At 49.0% G+C, this 14,268-nt stretch overlaps 1 protein-coding gene and 1 pseudogene across 1 annotated transcript; both read left to right on the top strand.

The window, feature by feature from the left end:
• The first annotated feature begins 4,153 nt into the window (after positions 1-4,153).
• Positions 4,154-4,651, top strand: LOC120675417. The gene has a single exon (XM_039956635.1). It carries the CDS (start codon positions 4,154-4,156, stop codon positions 4,649-4,651), a length of 498 nt encoding a protein of 165 aa, XP_039812569.1.
• Positions 4,652-9,326: 4,675 nt separating this feature from the next.
• On the top strand, positions 9,327-9,840 carry LOC120675415 (annotated as a pseudogene).
• The last annotated feature ends 4,428 nt before the right edge of the window (positions 9,841-14,268 follow it).

Below are 14,268 nucleotides of genomic sequence, written 5' to 3'. Positions count from 1 at the left end.
AATAGAGCAATCTAGACATGCTGCCAAGCAACTCAGAATGTTTCCCGAACACTAAAATATTTTGCAAAACATATCTAATTGTTTTGAAACAAATCTATATTTATATGAACAAATTTGACATGTTCACATTCCAAAGTTGTTCCGGAACAAAGAAAACGTCTTACTGTTTCGGAACACTTTTGAAATATCCCCGACAACAAATCTAAAATATTTTCGGAACAATCTTGAAAGTATACAAGAACATTTTTGAAATGTTCCCAAAAAAATTCTTAAAGTTTCGAGATAAACTAAGAGTTCTAGAACACTTCTGAAAACATTTTATTGTTCCGGAACACTTTGGAGAAAAGTCTTAATGTTCCAGAACACTTTTGAAATGTTCCGAAAACAAATCAAATCTGAATGTTTTGGAACAATCTTGAAAATTTTCTAGAACATTTTTGAAATATTCCCAAAATAAATCTGAAAGTTTTCGGAATAAACTAAAAGTTCTAGAACACTTTGGAGAAACATCTAAATGTTTCGGAACACTTTTGAAATGTTCCAAAAATATTTTTTTGAAATATTCCAGAACAATCTGGAATATTTCTAAACAAACTAAAAGTTTCGGAACATTTTGGAAAACAGAACAATCTGGACATGCTGCTAAACAACTCAGAATGTTTCCCGAACACTTAAATGTTTTGCAAAACATATCTGATTGTTTTGAAACTAATCTGGAAAAATTTGACATGTTCACATTCCAAAATTGTTCCGCAACAATGAAATGTATTAATGTTCCGGAAAACTTTTTGAAATGTCCCCAAAAACAAATCTGAAACAATTTCGAAACAATCTTGAAAAAACTCGGAACATTCTGAAATGTTTTGTAACATTCTGAAATGTTTACTCAACGAAAGATGAGAAGTTGATTCTTTAGCAGAAGAATTTAATTCATGGACGAGAAGTTAATGGTTGAAGAAAGAGAAGGCGATTACATCAGCGGTTTGCTTTCTTGCTTGTGATACTCATAACTGGGTGACAGGCATGGGTGCAGTTAATGGGTGAAGAAAGAAACAAAGAAATAAAGAAAGAAACAAAAAAGAAAAATTAATTAGCGTTTTGTCTTCAGGTTAGCGGGCCTCCAATCTGCACACGCCCCCCCGCGGCGCGCTGGCGGGCGCCCAGCGCATGCCTATCACGGAACCGCTAAATTAAAACTCTAAATTAAACGTAATGGCCGTCATTTGAACATATCGGATGTATTAGTTTAATGGCTTAATTTGACGGCTCTTTCTCAACCCACGGCCCGATCGAAATATCACCGGTAGTCCCACGTGAAGGTGGGCGCAGATGGTACGAATGTGACATAAATTTACAAATACAACAGCGAGATCCGATACAGAAGTTTAAGTTTACAAACGGAGTTTTAAATATACATATAATTTACATAAGTTGCATAATTTACAAACTTTACAAACGGATGAAATTGACACAGCAGGGGCAGAAGTCAACGTCCGGGTGTTCTGAAATAATTTTGGCAACAAACCCTGAGTATACTAATACTCAACAAGGCTTACCCGACTAAGGGTATACGTAGCCCATTATCTAGACATGGAAGGCTTTCTGGCTAGTGGGTTATTTGCAGAAAAACATCTAAGAGTGAATCCTTACTTTCAATATTTTAGCTCACATTCTATATTAAACCAATAACCTCTAGGTATTTGCAGTAACCTTTCTAGACCAAACATGGTAGAAGATCAATTAATAAATTCAACATTTTCTTCAACATACAACATTAATATTCCATCTCATTACTACGATGCGGTGCTGCGATCAAGGTGCTCATATCCGAGAGCGACTGACGGCGAATCGATCCGATTTAACCTTGCAAGGTGGACCTAACCAACACGGCACGCATCGGCCCCGTCGGACCACACGCACCAACCATTCCCCTCCCTGCCTCGAACTACAGGAATCAGCCTAATGACATATAGTCAGCCGAGCCCTACGAGAGACCACCAAAAGTAAATACGGACAACCCATTCTCCGCGGCCACTCGACTACCCTAGGAGTTGGGTGCGGGTTCCTGTACTTTCGAAGCAAGGCAGTACTAGGCTTACCGGTTTCGACTACCTCCTACTCCCGACATGCGGTTAGTACAATTCAAGCTCAATCAACAAGGCCAGACAACGAACGGTCCTTAACCGATTCGGACGGGGCTAAGACACCCAGAAACCCTGCCCTGCTGCCATACCTACATCTCATCAACAATCCCCGTCCGGTCTCAAATTTCCATCATTATCCTATCTCAAAGATTGAAGTATAAGGATAATTATTCATCTCGCGAGTAATCGGCAATTACTCGACTTCTATAATATCCTATATCTCGCGAGTGACAAGACATCACCCGTCTTCTACCGAAACCTATTAAGCATGGCATCGCTATCGACCTATACATGCTAGTATAAACTCAAGGGAACCTAGAGATCATGCAACTAGAGTTTCAAATAATTCCTAAAACATAATGCACAAGTAATAAATAAATATATATATAGTGAATCATAATTTAAAATAATAGGACATGCACCGGGGCTTGTCTTCGGGTTGTTGCTCTGCACTGGGGTGTACTGGGCCTTGGGCCTGAGCCTCACGCCTCTCCTCCTGCTGGGCCTGCCCCAGGGGCTCCGGTGGCTCCGCAACCACCTCGAACACAACCTCCTCCGCCGCGGCTGCTACACGTGTGCATATGCATATGACATGAGTAATGCATGCATGATTTGTAAATTAACAACTAACCATTACCCAAAAACAATTTCTAACTATTTACACTAGCTACCCAGTACTAAATCCTCTCATCTCAGCTAGACTGGTAAGACCGGTATACCTGACCGGTCAGATCGGTCCGATACGGCCACCCACTGGAGTCATAGAAAGTCGGATGATCCGCCCATAGGCCGGATGATCCGGCCCAACAATACTTCTTGCCTCTGCGAAGTTTCGGATGACCTGACCCTAAGGCCGGATGATCCGGACTCCCTACTACCGGTCAGACTGATCCATCCGACCGGTCAGACTGGTCAGACACAGATCACAACTCTGGGATCCTTGGCGTGGCAAAAATCGCCGACCACTTCTAAAACCCATCTAGCTCTAGGTCCAGGGGTGTAAGTAGATGTGTCTGACCGGAGGAAATCACTTAAAGTCATCTAGTTCAAGAGATCGAGCAATCACTAGCTAAAACACCTTGAATGAGTTTTTCCCCCACAAGAACTTGAATCCACTGCACAAAACCTATCTAAGCTCTAGCTTAGAGATAAAAATAAAGATGATTGACCGGAGGAATCGATTTAAACCTCCTAGAACAAGGAATTTGCCAAACCCTAGTTTATTTACCTTGGGTGAGCTCTTCTTTGCACCAAGAGCTTGATTCCCAGCCACCCAGGAAAGAAAACACAGGGGAGAGGGAGGGTTTTGAATTTTTGGGGTTTGGGTGTGAGAGGGGAGCTCGGGAGGGTAGGGGAGAAGAGAGTGAATGGGAGAGGGAGGAGAGAGCCGTGAGTGTGTGAGAGAGAGTGGTTTAAATGCCATGGGGCCCAAAATGGTTGAAAACAGGTTCAATCGGTCAGACTGGTTGTCACGACCGGTCAGACCGGTCCGAGTTGAACTGCCCCAGATTTTGTTGAAAAGTGTTTCTCTAATGGTTTGTGGCGCTAATGACCGTAATTAGTCTTAATGAAAGGTAATTAACACCTGAGGTGTTACAATGCCTGCCCGCCTGGTTCTGCGACACAAACAAATATAATCGCATAAAGCGATAAATAGAGCCCCCCGGTCACTCACGCCTGGTTGGTAGAAAATCTTCTAAATTAGAGTCCCAATCGTTTTTTAGTGGAACAAGAGGTGGAGATATTAATTCAGGTGACTCAGTTTTTGCAAACAAGGAAACCATCTAAATTACCAGTATTAACAAACGTGACCGACTTGAACGTGTCTTTCTGTACTGGCAGTGGCAGCAGCAAAATTTAGGTTGTGTCCTCCATCATCGTCTCACATCCAAAATTCAATCCGCAAGCTACGTCGTACAACTGCGGCCATGGAGCTCAAGAAGGATGATGACGCGGCTGGTGTTTCTCGACGCGACGAATCCGAGACCTCTCTCTGCTACTGGATAGCTATGGCGCTCCTCTGCCCTTTCATCTATACGGTGGTGAGCTTCTACGTTGTCGTCCTTGTTCTGGCACTCGCTAGGGCTTCTGAAACCATCGACGTTGGTGACCATCCGATCTCGAGTGTCGTCCAGCTGGTGGGCGCCAAGGGTCTGGTGTCTGCTCTGGCTCCAGGAGCGGCGGCGGCCTCTCCTGCGTTCGACCTGCTTATGCGTGTCGACAACGGGCACATCTTCGATCAGTGCCGCGAGGGCGGCGGCATCACCGTCTCTTACGCGGGCGTGCCTCTAGCGCAGGGTCGGACGCCCAGCTTCTGCGTGGGCGCCAAGGAGGCGATGACCTTCACGGTGAACGCGACCACTGACGGGAGCGCGGGCGTGCCGGGGGACCTGTTTCGGCTCATGTCAGCGGAGCGGAGATGGGGCGTGCCGCAGCTAGAAGTTCGCATGCAACTGGGGCGGCCCGGGTGGGAGTTGTACGCTTGGAGCATCGATTTGGATGGGTAGCCGGCCGTGTGCCACACTATTATCTCCTACCTTTGGATTTGCACCGGCCATTAATTTTCTTTTTCCAAGTAGAAGATATATATGCTACATGTATGTAAATAGGTAATGGAGATAAATAAGTTTGCCGCGAGAGGCAAAAGCTCATATTCCGATACACTAAATATCTATATGGAGTTGGATTATATTGTACTCTGACTTTCTGAGAAGTTTGTCCTTGCCGCAAATCCAAATTTTCGTGGTTTCTCCATATGCCTATGCATGGAAGTTGTTCCATTGTAAGCTCCTTATCCACACAACTATATTCATGTTGTTAGGTGGAGATATTATCCCATCCAGCGACGCTGCTGTTCAAGCTGCTAATGGTTGGGTGGTTGCAACGGTTTGGATTTTAATTGATGATGCTACTTCAATTTGGTGGAAAATTTATTTTCTAGCAATCAATCCGATTTGGTTTTATTTCTCAAGAGAAACGGTTTGGTTTGGTTTGGAATACTAATAGTATCGAGCGGCTCCTCCTGTTTGCTTGACTAGTCGTGCTCAACATTAGTAGCGCATAACAATAAGTACCACCATCAGCATGCTCTTGCACTACTTCTGGATCTCCACCTTCTTCTCTACCTTTGATGGGATGGTGTGGTTTGGTTTTCACATGCTATATGGGGTGGTTTGGAGTGGTTTATGTCGTCGTATTTAATAATAATAGTTTGGTGTTGGTTTATTAGTCTGGATCTCAGACTATTGGCAGCTTGAGTTGCTGTGCATCTAGCCTTTTTTTTTCTCTGTAGCTTAATCTCTAAAAAATTATAGGTGTCTTTGCAATAATATTTTCTCCCCATCAAGGAGACACACGTACATAGCCGCAAGATGAACCAAGTACGTATGTACTCCCTCCGTATCGTTTTAAATGTCGTCCACAGTTCAATAAAAAAGGATCCAAAATAGATGTCGTTTATAAGTGTAGGCATGAGTGATTGGTCATTTTTGCCCTCCTCTTCAGCTGCTCCTGGAAAGCCTCCGCCGTCGTGCTTGGATACCTCCGCCGCCTCCCGTCGATTTGATGCTTCCGGCCGCTTCCACCTCTCCCCATCCACCTCCGCCTATCCCATGGTTGCCTCCACTTTATTCCCACGCGTTTCTAGATCCTGCAGCACCCGGTGACGGCGACGATGGGCACTGCCGGAGAGGCAAGCAACGACCAGGCAGAGCATGAGGAGCAGGCCGAGGGCGCTTTTCACGCTGGCACTGGCACTGGCGCTGCTCTGCGTGTCTGCGCGCTTCCAGGGCGCCTCAAGCCAGCATCTAGCATCTGAGATTTGGACTCAATTGGAAAGACGAAGCACAGGCTTGGACTCAATTTACACCGAGACTTCTGCTTTTATCTTCCTGTGACTTCCTGACAAAATTATGGTTCAAAGGATTTCTGAAATGGCATACGAATTGACAACAAAAAGATCAATTGAGCCACACTAGAAACAAAAGAAAGGTCAAGAAAGTTAAGGTTCAGGTTATGTTGGTTCTTGGTTCAGGTTCAGAAAGTTCAGAGTTTTTTTGGTTCTTGGTTCAGGCTGCAACAGAGAAGAATGCTTATGAAGCTTTGACCTATGAAAGCTCTACATATTATGGCAAATAATGGGAGGAAATCATTACCTTCAATTTCTTAGAAGCATCTCTAAATATTGTTTTCTGCAACAACAGACTTCAGCTATATCAGGTAAAACTGGTAGAGCCCATCAATTAGGCAATTGATACATTAAAATAGACTTGCCACCTATACTGAATCGGCAGCTTGGAGAAAGAATTATTAGTAGTGGCCATAAAATTCCAGTACTTCTAAGTGAAGCACCACTACCAGATCCACTGCACATACCGAGTAAGGTTCACGTTAAATCTAATTCACATCAAAGCAACAGATATCTAATTCAAAAGCAAGACTTCCAGTTTGACATTATAATTTGAAACAGCTTGCTCATACAGCTAGTAAATACTCCCAAGCCCAGTATCAATATAGCAATATAATATTGGTCGGCCAAGAACAGTCAAAATCTGAATCTTTGGAATGTAATTCTTGTTCTTGCATGTCCTTGCAAGTTGTCCTTCATCTGCACCTTTATAATATCGCAATGTCTTCCTAGTGATGTAGTACCATTTCTCATCAATTAAGACATAATCAAACAACCCTTTGAACATTGGATCGTGTGGTGCACTCCTTGGGTCAATCATCGATAAACACCACCTTAGACGATCCTTCTTGTTCTTCTCAGTCAAGTACGGTTTTATTGTGTTGGATACACGTTTTATCACACCTTGTTTTTTCATTCTCTGAATCTTGCCTGTACTAACACCTAAGTGTTTAGCCACATCAGCTATTGTTGCGCAACTTGACACAGGAATATCTCGAAGCTTTGAAACATCCACCACTTTCTTCTTTCTACCACATCATTTCTTTTCATTGCCAACATCAACTACAAGGCCTTGGTCTATACAACTTTTTCCTTTTTTCCAAATACGTTGGACTGTACGAAGAGGTACTGAGAATTGTATTGACACTTCCTTTGTATCATTGCCCTTTAGATTACCGTTTCTTGCCCTTCCAAGCAAAGTTTCAAATATTGCTCTCCGTCTCACGTCATCAAGTACTAGCTTCCTGCGGGCATTCTCTTGAACAAGCTGATCATCCACATTCTCTTGACTAAGCTGAGTGTCCCCATTCTCTTGACCGAGTTGATTATCCCCATTCTCTTGAACGAGTGGATTGTCCCCATTCTCTTGACTGAGCTGATTGTCCCCATTCTCTTGACAGAGCTGATTGTCCCCATTCTCTTGACCAAGCTGATTATCTCTGTTCTCTTGACTGTTATCTCCTGGTGTCATATTTAAATCAATTTCACCCATCACTCTTTGGCCTTGACCATATGGAGTATCACATGTTGTAGTAGATGGCAATGTCTCATGCCTAACCGATGGGGACCTCAACCATGGTGCCAGAAGTTGGGTCCTTGGCGATAGCATCATTCGGCTCAATGGAAAAGGTGGCATCACCACACAAGGAGATTTTCTCTTCTTGCTCTTTTGTCCTCCTCCCTCTTGAACATTTATGTCCCCTAGTGCAATCCTGCAAGTTGGCACAGTAAATAATCTTGCAAGTTGCTCAGTTGTGCTAGTGTAACTCTAGCACTACTAATGCCAACCAGTGCACATATCCATACAGAGTTCCCAGGTGCAAATTTCACATAATCTACTCCAACGCACAAGAAAGTTCAGGTTCAGGTTCTGTTGGTTCTTGTTTCAAAAAGTTCAGAGTTCTCTTGGTTCTTAGTTCAGGTTCAGAAAATTCAGAGTTCTAAACACGAAAGTTCATAGATACATAATCCAATGCACAAGAAGCTCAGAGAGTACCTCGGCGAGGGAGAAGTTGAACCTTGGCGCCTATGCCGGTGCCTTCTCAACGATGTAGACTGGTGTGACGCCGCCGCCGCATATGCCCGTGTGGCCAAGGCGGCAAGGCGTGATAGGCATTACTGTAGAGGAAGACCGGATCCACAGATTCTAAGCCATGACGAAGGACCAGCGGCGGCGTAGGGCTCCGACGAGGCCGTGGCATGGAGAAGTTCAGACAGGGCAGCCGTGGGGAGGAGCTCGGATGGGGCGGCTGATTGGAGCAGCTTGGATGAAGCGGCCACGGGGAGCACCTCGGATGGGCCGACCGCGGGGAGCAGCTCCGATGAGCCGGCGGTGGGAGCTCCAGGCGACCACTCACCTTGTGGTGCCATTCTCCACCCGACGGGGAGCACCTCGGATGGGCCGACCGCGGGGAGCAGCTCCGATGAGCCGGCGGTGGGAGCTCCAGGCGACCACTCACCTTGTGGTGCCATTCTCCACCCGACGCGCGGCGGCCGCCGGTAGCAGCACGAAACGGATCCGAGCAACAGAAACAGAGGACACTACCGTGGGGCTGATTGGAGCAAGGGTATCAATGGAATTTCACAGGTTTTTTATTTTTCCTATAGCTGTCGGAAACGACATTTAAAACGATACGGAGGGAGTAGTAGCTAGAAGTGAACTGCCGATCATGCTTAATTTCCCAGCATTCCGCTCTCGCCGGCAACCAGTGAACCAGAAGAGGGTAGTGATGGCCGTTGTCATCGCGACAGGCTCGGCCAAATATGGAGGTGTTTTTCTAGGAACCCAAATATGGCGGTGTTCGAACGAGAATGTCGCGTCTTTTGCCGCGTGAATTCCTTCGCCATCCCAGCAGAGAGGACGCACGCGCAGGTAGGAGGCCCTGGGCGCGAGCCCAAGAGGATAGTTGGTTTGTACTCATTGTCGTTAATGACGTCATCACCAATCTCAAAAAAGATATCTATGTATGTACGTGTAGAGAACTAGAGATACATTAATACATACATATACACACAGATGTATGGTGTCGAAGAACCGGCCGGACTCCGGAATACATGCCAATCAGTACTGATGCCAATACGTAACCGATTAGGAAAGTTGCATTTCCCAATTGAAGGGGAAAACACTATATTTCCGGTACTGTCCTCGTTCCATCAACTGGTACACCTGCAGATGTCCAAGCTATACCGCCATGGAGGCCAAGTATGTCGACGCCACTTGTGGTCCTCGAGGCCCAGCATACGAACAGGAACCTTCTCTCTGCTATCGCATGGTTATGGCGCTCTTGGTCCCTTTTATTAATTTACTGGGTGGTTATTTTCTGTCTTCTCGCCGCTCTTATGCTAATTGTCGGGGCTTGTGCGGGCATCTACAACATCAACCAAGACTACCCCATCTCAAGCTCCATCGAGCTAGTCAGCGTCAAGGGCCTGCTTGAGCCTTCGCTGGCACCGGGAGAGGTTCCTCCGGCGATCGTCCTGCTCGTGCGTGTCGAGAACCACGGCCACTACTACGACGAGTACCGCGAGGGCGGCGGCGTCACGGTATCTTACGCCGGCGTCCCTCTGGTGCGCGGCCGCACCCCCAGTTTCCGCGTGGGCGCCAAGGAGACGTTGGCCTTCGTCGTGAACGCGACGACCGAGTCGTCGGTGGGCGTGCCGGAAGATTTGTCTAGGCTCATGTCGGCGGAGCGGAGGCACGGCGCGGCGCAGCTGGACGTTGTCATGCAGCTGGGTTGGCCCGGCTGGGAGTCGTACTCGTACGTTTGGAGCGTTGATTTGGATGGGTAGCGGCGGCTAGCCGGCCGCCACTCTCTTTTTCTGTTTATAACTAACTTTATAATTAAGCTCTTTGTACCGCGAGATAGAGTTGTACTTAGACCAATCTCAATCTCAATCTCAATATTGAGTTTCGTGCGATTGAAACTTCTCTCTCATTCTATGAAATTTACTATCTCTTCTTGCCATATCAGTAAAATTTAATGCCACGAAACTCACCATGAAACTAATCTTAGCTTTAAGTTTAGAATGCATAAACACTGTACTCTGTTACGTTTCTTAGGATTTAAGATCCAATCATCCTTTACGGCTTGTAGATAATTAAGGATGCGTTTGGCACCGCTCCAAACCGGCTCTGCTCCGCTCCGCTCGTTGCTCTCGGCTGCTCTGCTCCCATAAGAAAAATCATTTGGTGGCGCTCCACGAAGGCTCTGTAGGTCTAGGCACACTACAGCGTGGAGCGCTCATCCACGGCGGAGCGGCAACATCCGCGAATCAAGCTCTAGCGCCGCAAATCAACTTTTGGCAATGTGAATTGACCTCCATGGTCCGCGCGTAGATCAATCTCGCTGCTCGTACAGGTTTTCCTCTAAAGTCATCTTTATAAACAATATTCCTGTCTGATCATCTAGATTCTTTACTCTATACTCAGTTCTCCTGCAGTCATCTATACTCTATATCTTCATCTATCCCAACTACACATCGATGGGGTTCACATGTCAGTCTCCTTTATATTTTTACCCCCTCCTCTCTCTCCTATCTTCTCCACACGTGCGTCGCCCCCTCCTCCCTCCCTCCTCCTCCAACTCCACCTCCTCTGCTACAGTCCCCTGCTCCCCTCCACTGCCGCCCTCCCTGTTCTCCACGCCTCCGCTGGCTCTCCGGCCCCTCCCTTGCCGGAGCCCGCACGCCGGAGCGGAGCGACGAGCGGTAGCCGGTGCAGTCGGATCCGCCCTCTGCCTCTTCGCCGGCGGCTCCCCTGCTCGCTATGCTGCTCCTGCCGTGGGAGGGAGGAGCTGTCGAGGGCGCGTGGCGCGCGGCCGGCCAAGGGGCTCCCATGCGTGCGGCTCCTCGTGCCCTCTGCTCCGTGCACACCGGCCTTCCTCCTCCAGGTGCCGGCGGCGGAGGCCCGTGCGGCTCTTCCTCTGCTCCGGGCCGACTAGCTCCCTCCTCCTCCCTCGTCTCCGCGGCGAGCAGATCCGGCCACGAGCTCCCTCCTCCCTCCGCGGCGAGCGGGTTCGGCCTCGAGCTTGGTCCTCCCTCCTCCCTCCACAGCAAGATGATCCGGCCTCGTGCTCCACCGGCGTCGAGCTCGGCAGCCTCGAGCTCTCGCGGCGGAGCTCCGAGCGCAACCGGGGCGGCGGACCTCTCGCGAGCCGGCGTGCAGGAGCTGCTGGCGCTCCCTCCGCTTTCCCTCTCTGCTTCTCGCCGCGCGCCCTCGCCGCCGTCTCGCCTCCTCTGCTCTTTCCCCTTTTCCCTCTCCACATGCGCAGCTGAGGCAGTTGGATCGAGTGCGCGGCCCCACACTGTGGTGGACGCCCTCCATCCACGCCCAAAATAGCGGAAGGGAGCTTGTCTGCTACGCTAGCGTAGCTTTTAGAGGACGCTGCAGCAGCTCATTTTACTCTATATCGGTGCTGGAGCACTGTTTACAGGTTCCCACTGCAAGCAGTCTAAGACCACGAATCTATATATCACATATCCTATATAAATAGATGGCACCCATAAGCTATTTCTCTTTTCATGTAAGATGTCCACATCATTATTTACTAAGTGTCCCACTAACTTGCAATTATTTCATACAATCTATTCATGTTCCCTTATTAAATAAAAAAATATCAATATCATCTCTACTATGTGCAATACTTTTAATCTTTAATCTATTACGTAAAGTCATATACATACATTATTTTTTTCATCTATTCTTCTATAATGTGATCAATATTCTATTGATATTTCCTCTATTAGCTTATTGATTTTTAAGAAATCCGATAAAAAAATAGCATGCAAGTAAAATTCATATCATATATCTATATATCATGTATAGGTGGAATCGACTAAACATCATTAATTGAGTATTTATATTCCTTCGTGCATCTGTACGGGGGAAATAAGTTTTGGTGCCATTTCTTCTTTCTTTCTGATCGTTGTACCAAAAAATTAATGACAATAGTAGAGTTTGTTTCTTCCGAAAAGAATGAGAGTATAAATTGCCATATTAGAGTTAGTTTCTTCTAAAAAGAATCAAAGTACACTTTGTATCTTAAATTTGGATTATTTTTGTCGGTACCATGATTAGAGGCACCCTAACCAGGGGACTAAATCGCCCTTAAAACGCAAAACATGTGTTAAGCAATCAAACCCACAAAGGCCTACAGTCTCCTTCCGATCCAAAGGAAAGGAAAGGACTCAAAGAAGCACGATACACGGCCCATGTACGCGGTGCAGCCCATCCAAACCCCCTCGAACCTGCGGGACAATCTCCGCCTCGCTCGAGGGCTCCCCGCCGAGACCCTCGATAGCGCCCCACGTCTCCGCCTCGCTCGATGCCACCCCTCAGCGGAAAGGACAAACGGCCCTTCCGCTCACCTGACCGCCGTACGGAGGCATTAAATGCTAGCGACTCCGCCGCAGCACCCGGGTCAGACGGCGTCAGGCCACCATTCCGCACGGCAACAGCTCCCGGGGTCCCGTCCGCCAGCTCCGGTCACTGCTCCACCATTCCTGGCACTGCAGCAACACTGTGAGAACCTGCGGCGCTGTGCGAGACGTGCTCGACGCTGCTCCCGCCACTGTGCTACCAACTCCTAGTACTTCCCTCGTACTTTTCCAACCGCGGAATCCTCGAACGGCATGGGCGCGACCCTCGGACATGGCCCCGACCTTGACCAGGACAAGACCCTGGCCTGCAGGACCCTCGGAACGCTGCCCCGCCACGCCTGGAGGACGGTACCCTCCACAGCAACCGCCTCAACGCCTGCAGGAGCCACAAGGACGCCGGCGCGATCTCCGCCAAATCAGAGCGCCGCCCAGGACGGCCGCATGCCCGGCGCCACAATCTCCAGTGCGGCACATTTTACTTTCTACAGTAGTCGGCCACTGTGCGTCCCCGATTCGGGGAGGAACGACGACTTCTTCCTCCTTTCCGTACATGTACACCGCCCCTCCTTGTGTCTATAAAAAGGGGAGGCGGGCTCTGTCTTTACCACCTCATCTCATCTCCAACACTCAACTCAACTCGCAGCATGCACACATGCTCTCTTGAGCTCCGATATTGGCACTTGCCTCAATCAACTCCTCCTCTAGCAGAGACTTGGGAGCTTCCCTTCCTCTCTCGCCTTGCTTGTACCCCCTACTACATGCACCCCCGGTGCGAAATAGTACAGTTGTCGGGTGCCACAATTAGGGACACCCTAATCGGGGTACTAAAACCACTTTCAAAAACACAAACATATGTTAAGCGCGACTGGGCCCACGAAGGCCCACGGCCTATTTCTCCCTCAGAGGAAAGGAAAGGACTCAAAGAAGTCCAGCATGTGGCCCAGCCACATCCCCCTCGGGCAGGTGGCCAATCTCCGCCTCGCTCGAGGGCCCCTCTCAGGCCCACCGAACAAACTCCGCCTCGCTCGAGGGTAGCGGATCTACCCTCGAGCGGGTCACTCATCTCCGCCTCGCTCGAGGACAGCGGACCTGCCCTCGAGCGGGTGGCCAATCTCCGCCTCGCTCGAGGGTAGCGAATCTACCCTCGAGCGGGACACTCATCTCCGCCTCGCTCGAGGGCTCCCCCCGGGATCCTCGACCGCGTAAACACATCTCCGCCTCGCTCGAGGTCAGCGGACCTGCCCTCGTGCGGGTGGCCAATCTCCGCCTCGCTCGAGGCCCTCTCTCGGCACAAGGGACAAACGGCCCCGCCGCCCAACCGACCGCCGTACGAAGGCATTAAAAGCCAGCCACTCCACCACGGCTCAAAGGGCAGGCAGCGTCAGACTGCCACTCCCGCAGTGGATGTGACCGGCGTCCCGTCCACCGACCCCGGTCACCGCTCTGCCACCCCAGTCGCTGTAGCAGTACTATGGGCATTCAATGCGGCACAAGGCAAGTTGGCGCCGCCCCCGTTACTGTTCTGCCGACATCCATCGCCGGACCCATCTCCCGCTGGGGAAGGGGTCCGATGATGTCACGTGTCCTGCCGAGAGGGGCACTCAGCACGCACGGGCGCGACCCCGGACCTCCCCCTCGTGGGGTCCGGGACTTCTACGCGCTCCCGGACCTTCTAATGTGCACACCCGCACTCCGGCCAGGGGGTCCGGGACCGACCCACGCCATTACTACCACTGGGACACTACGGGACGACCGGCACAATCTCCACGGGACCAAGGACGAAAATCCAGGACGACGGCGACACGCGCCGCCTTCCCACAGTACACTTTCTACAGTGTT

This window comes from Panicum virgatum, chromosome 5N (assembly GCF_016808335.1).
Source record: "Panicum virgatum strain AP13 chromosome 5N, P.virgatum_v5, whole genome shotgun sequence".
In the NCBI taxonomy this organism is placed as follows: domain Eukaryota; kingdom Viridiplantae; phylum Streptophyta; class Magnoliopsida; order Poales; family Poaceae; genus Panicum; species Panicum virgatum.
The sequence above is the reverse complement of the archived record's forward strand: the minus strand, read 5'-3'. Positions and strand labels throughout refer to the sequence as shown.

Excerpts from the sequence above, each read along its gene's own strand:
- LOC120675417 (XM_039956635.1), top strand. The coding sequence starts at position 4,154 with ATGGCGCTCCTCTGCCCTTTCATCTATACGGTGGTGAGCTTCTACGTT.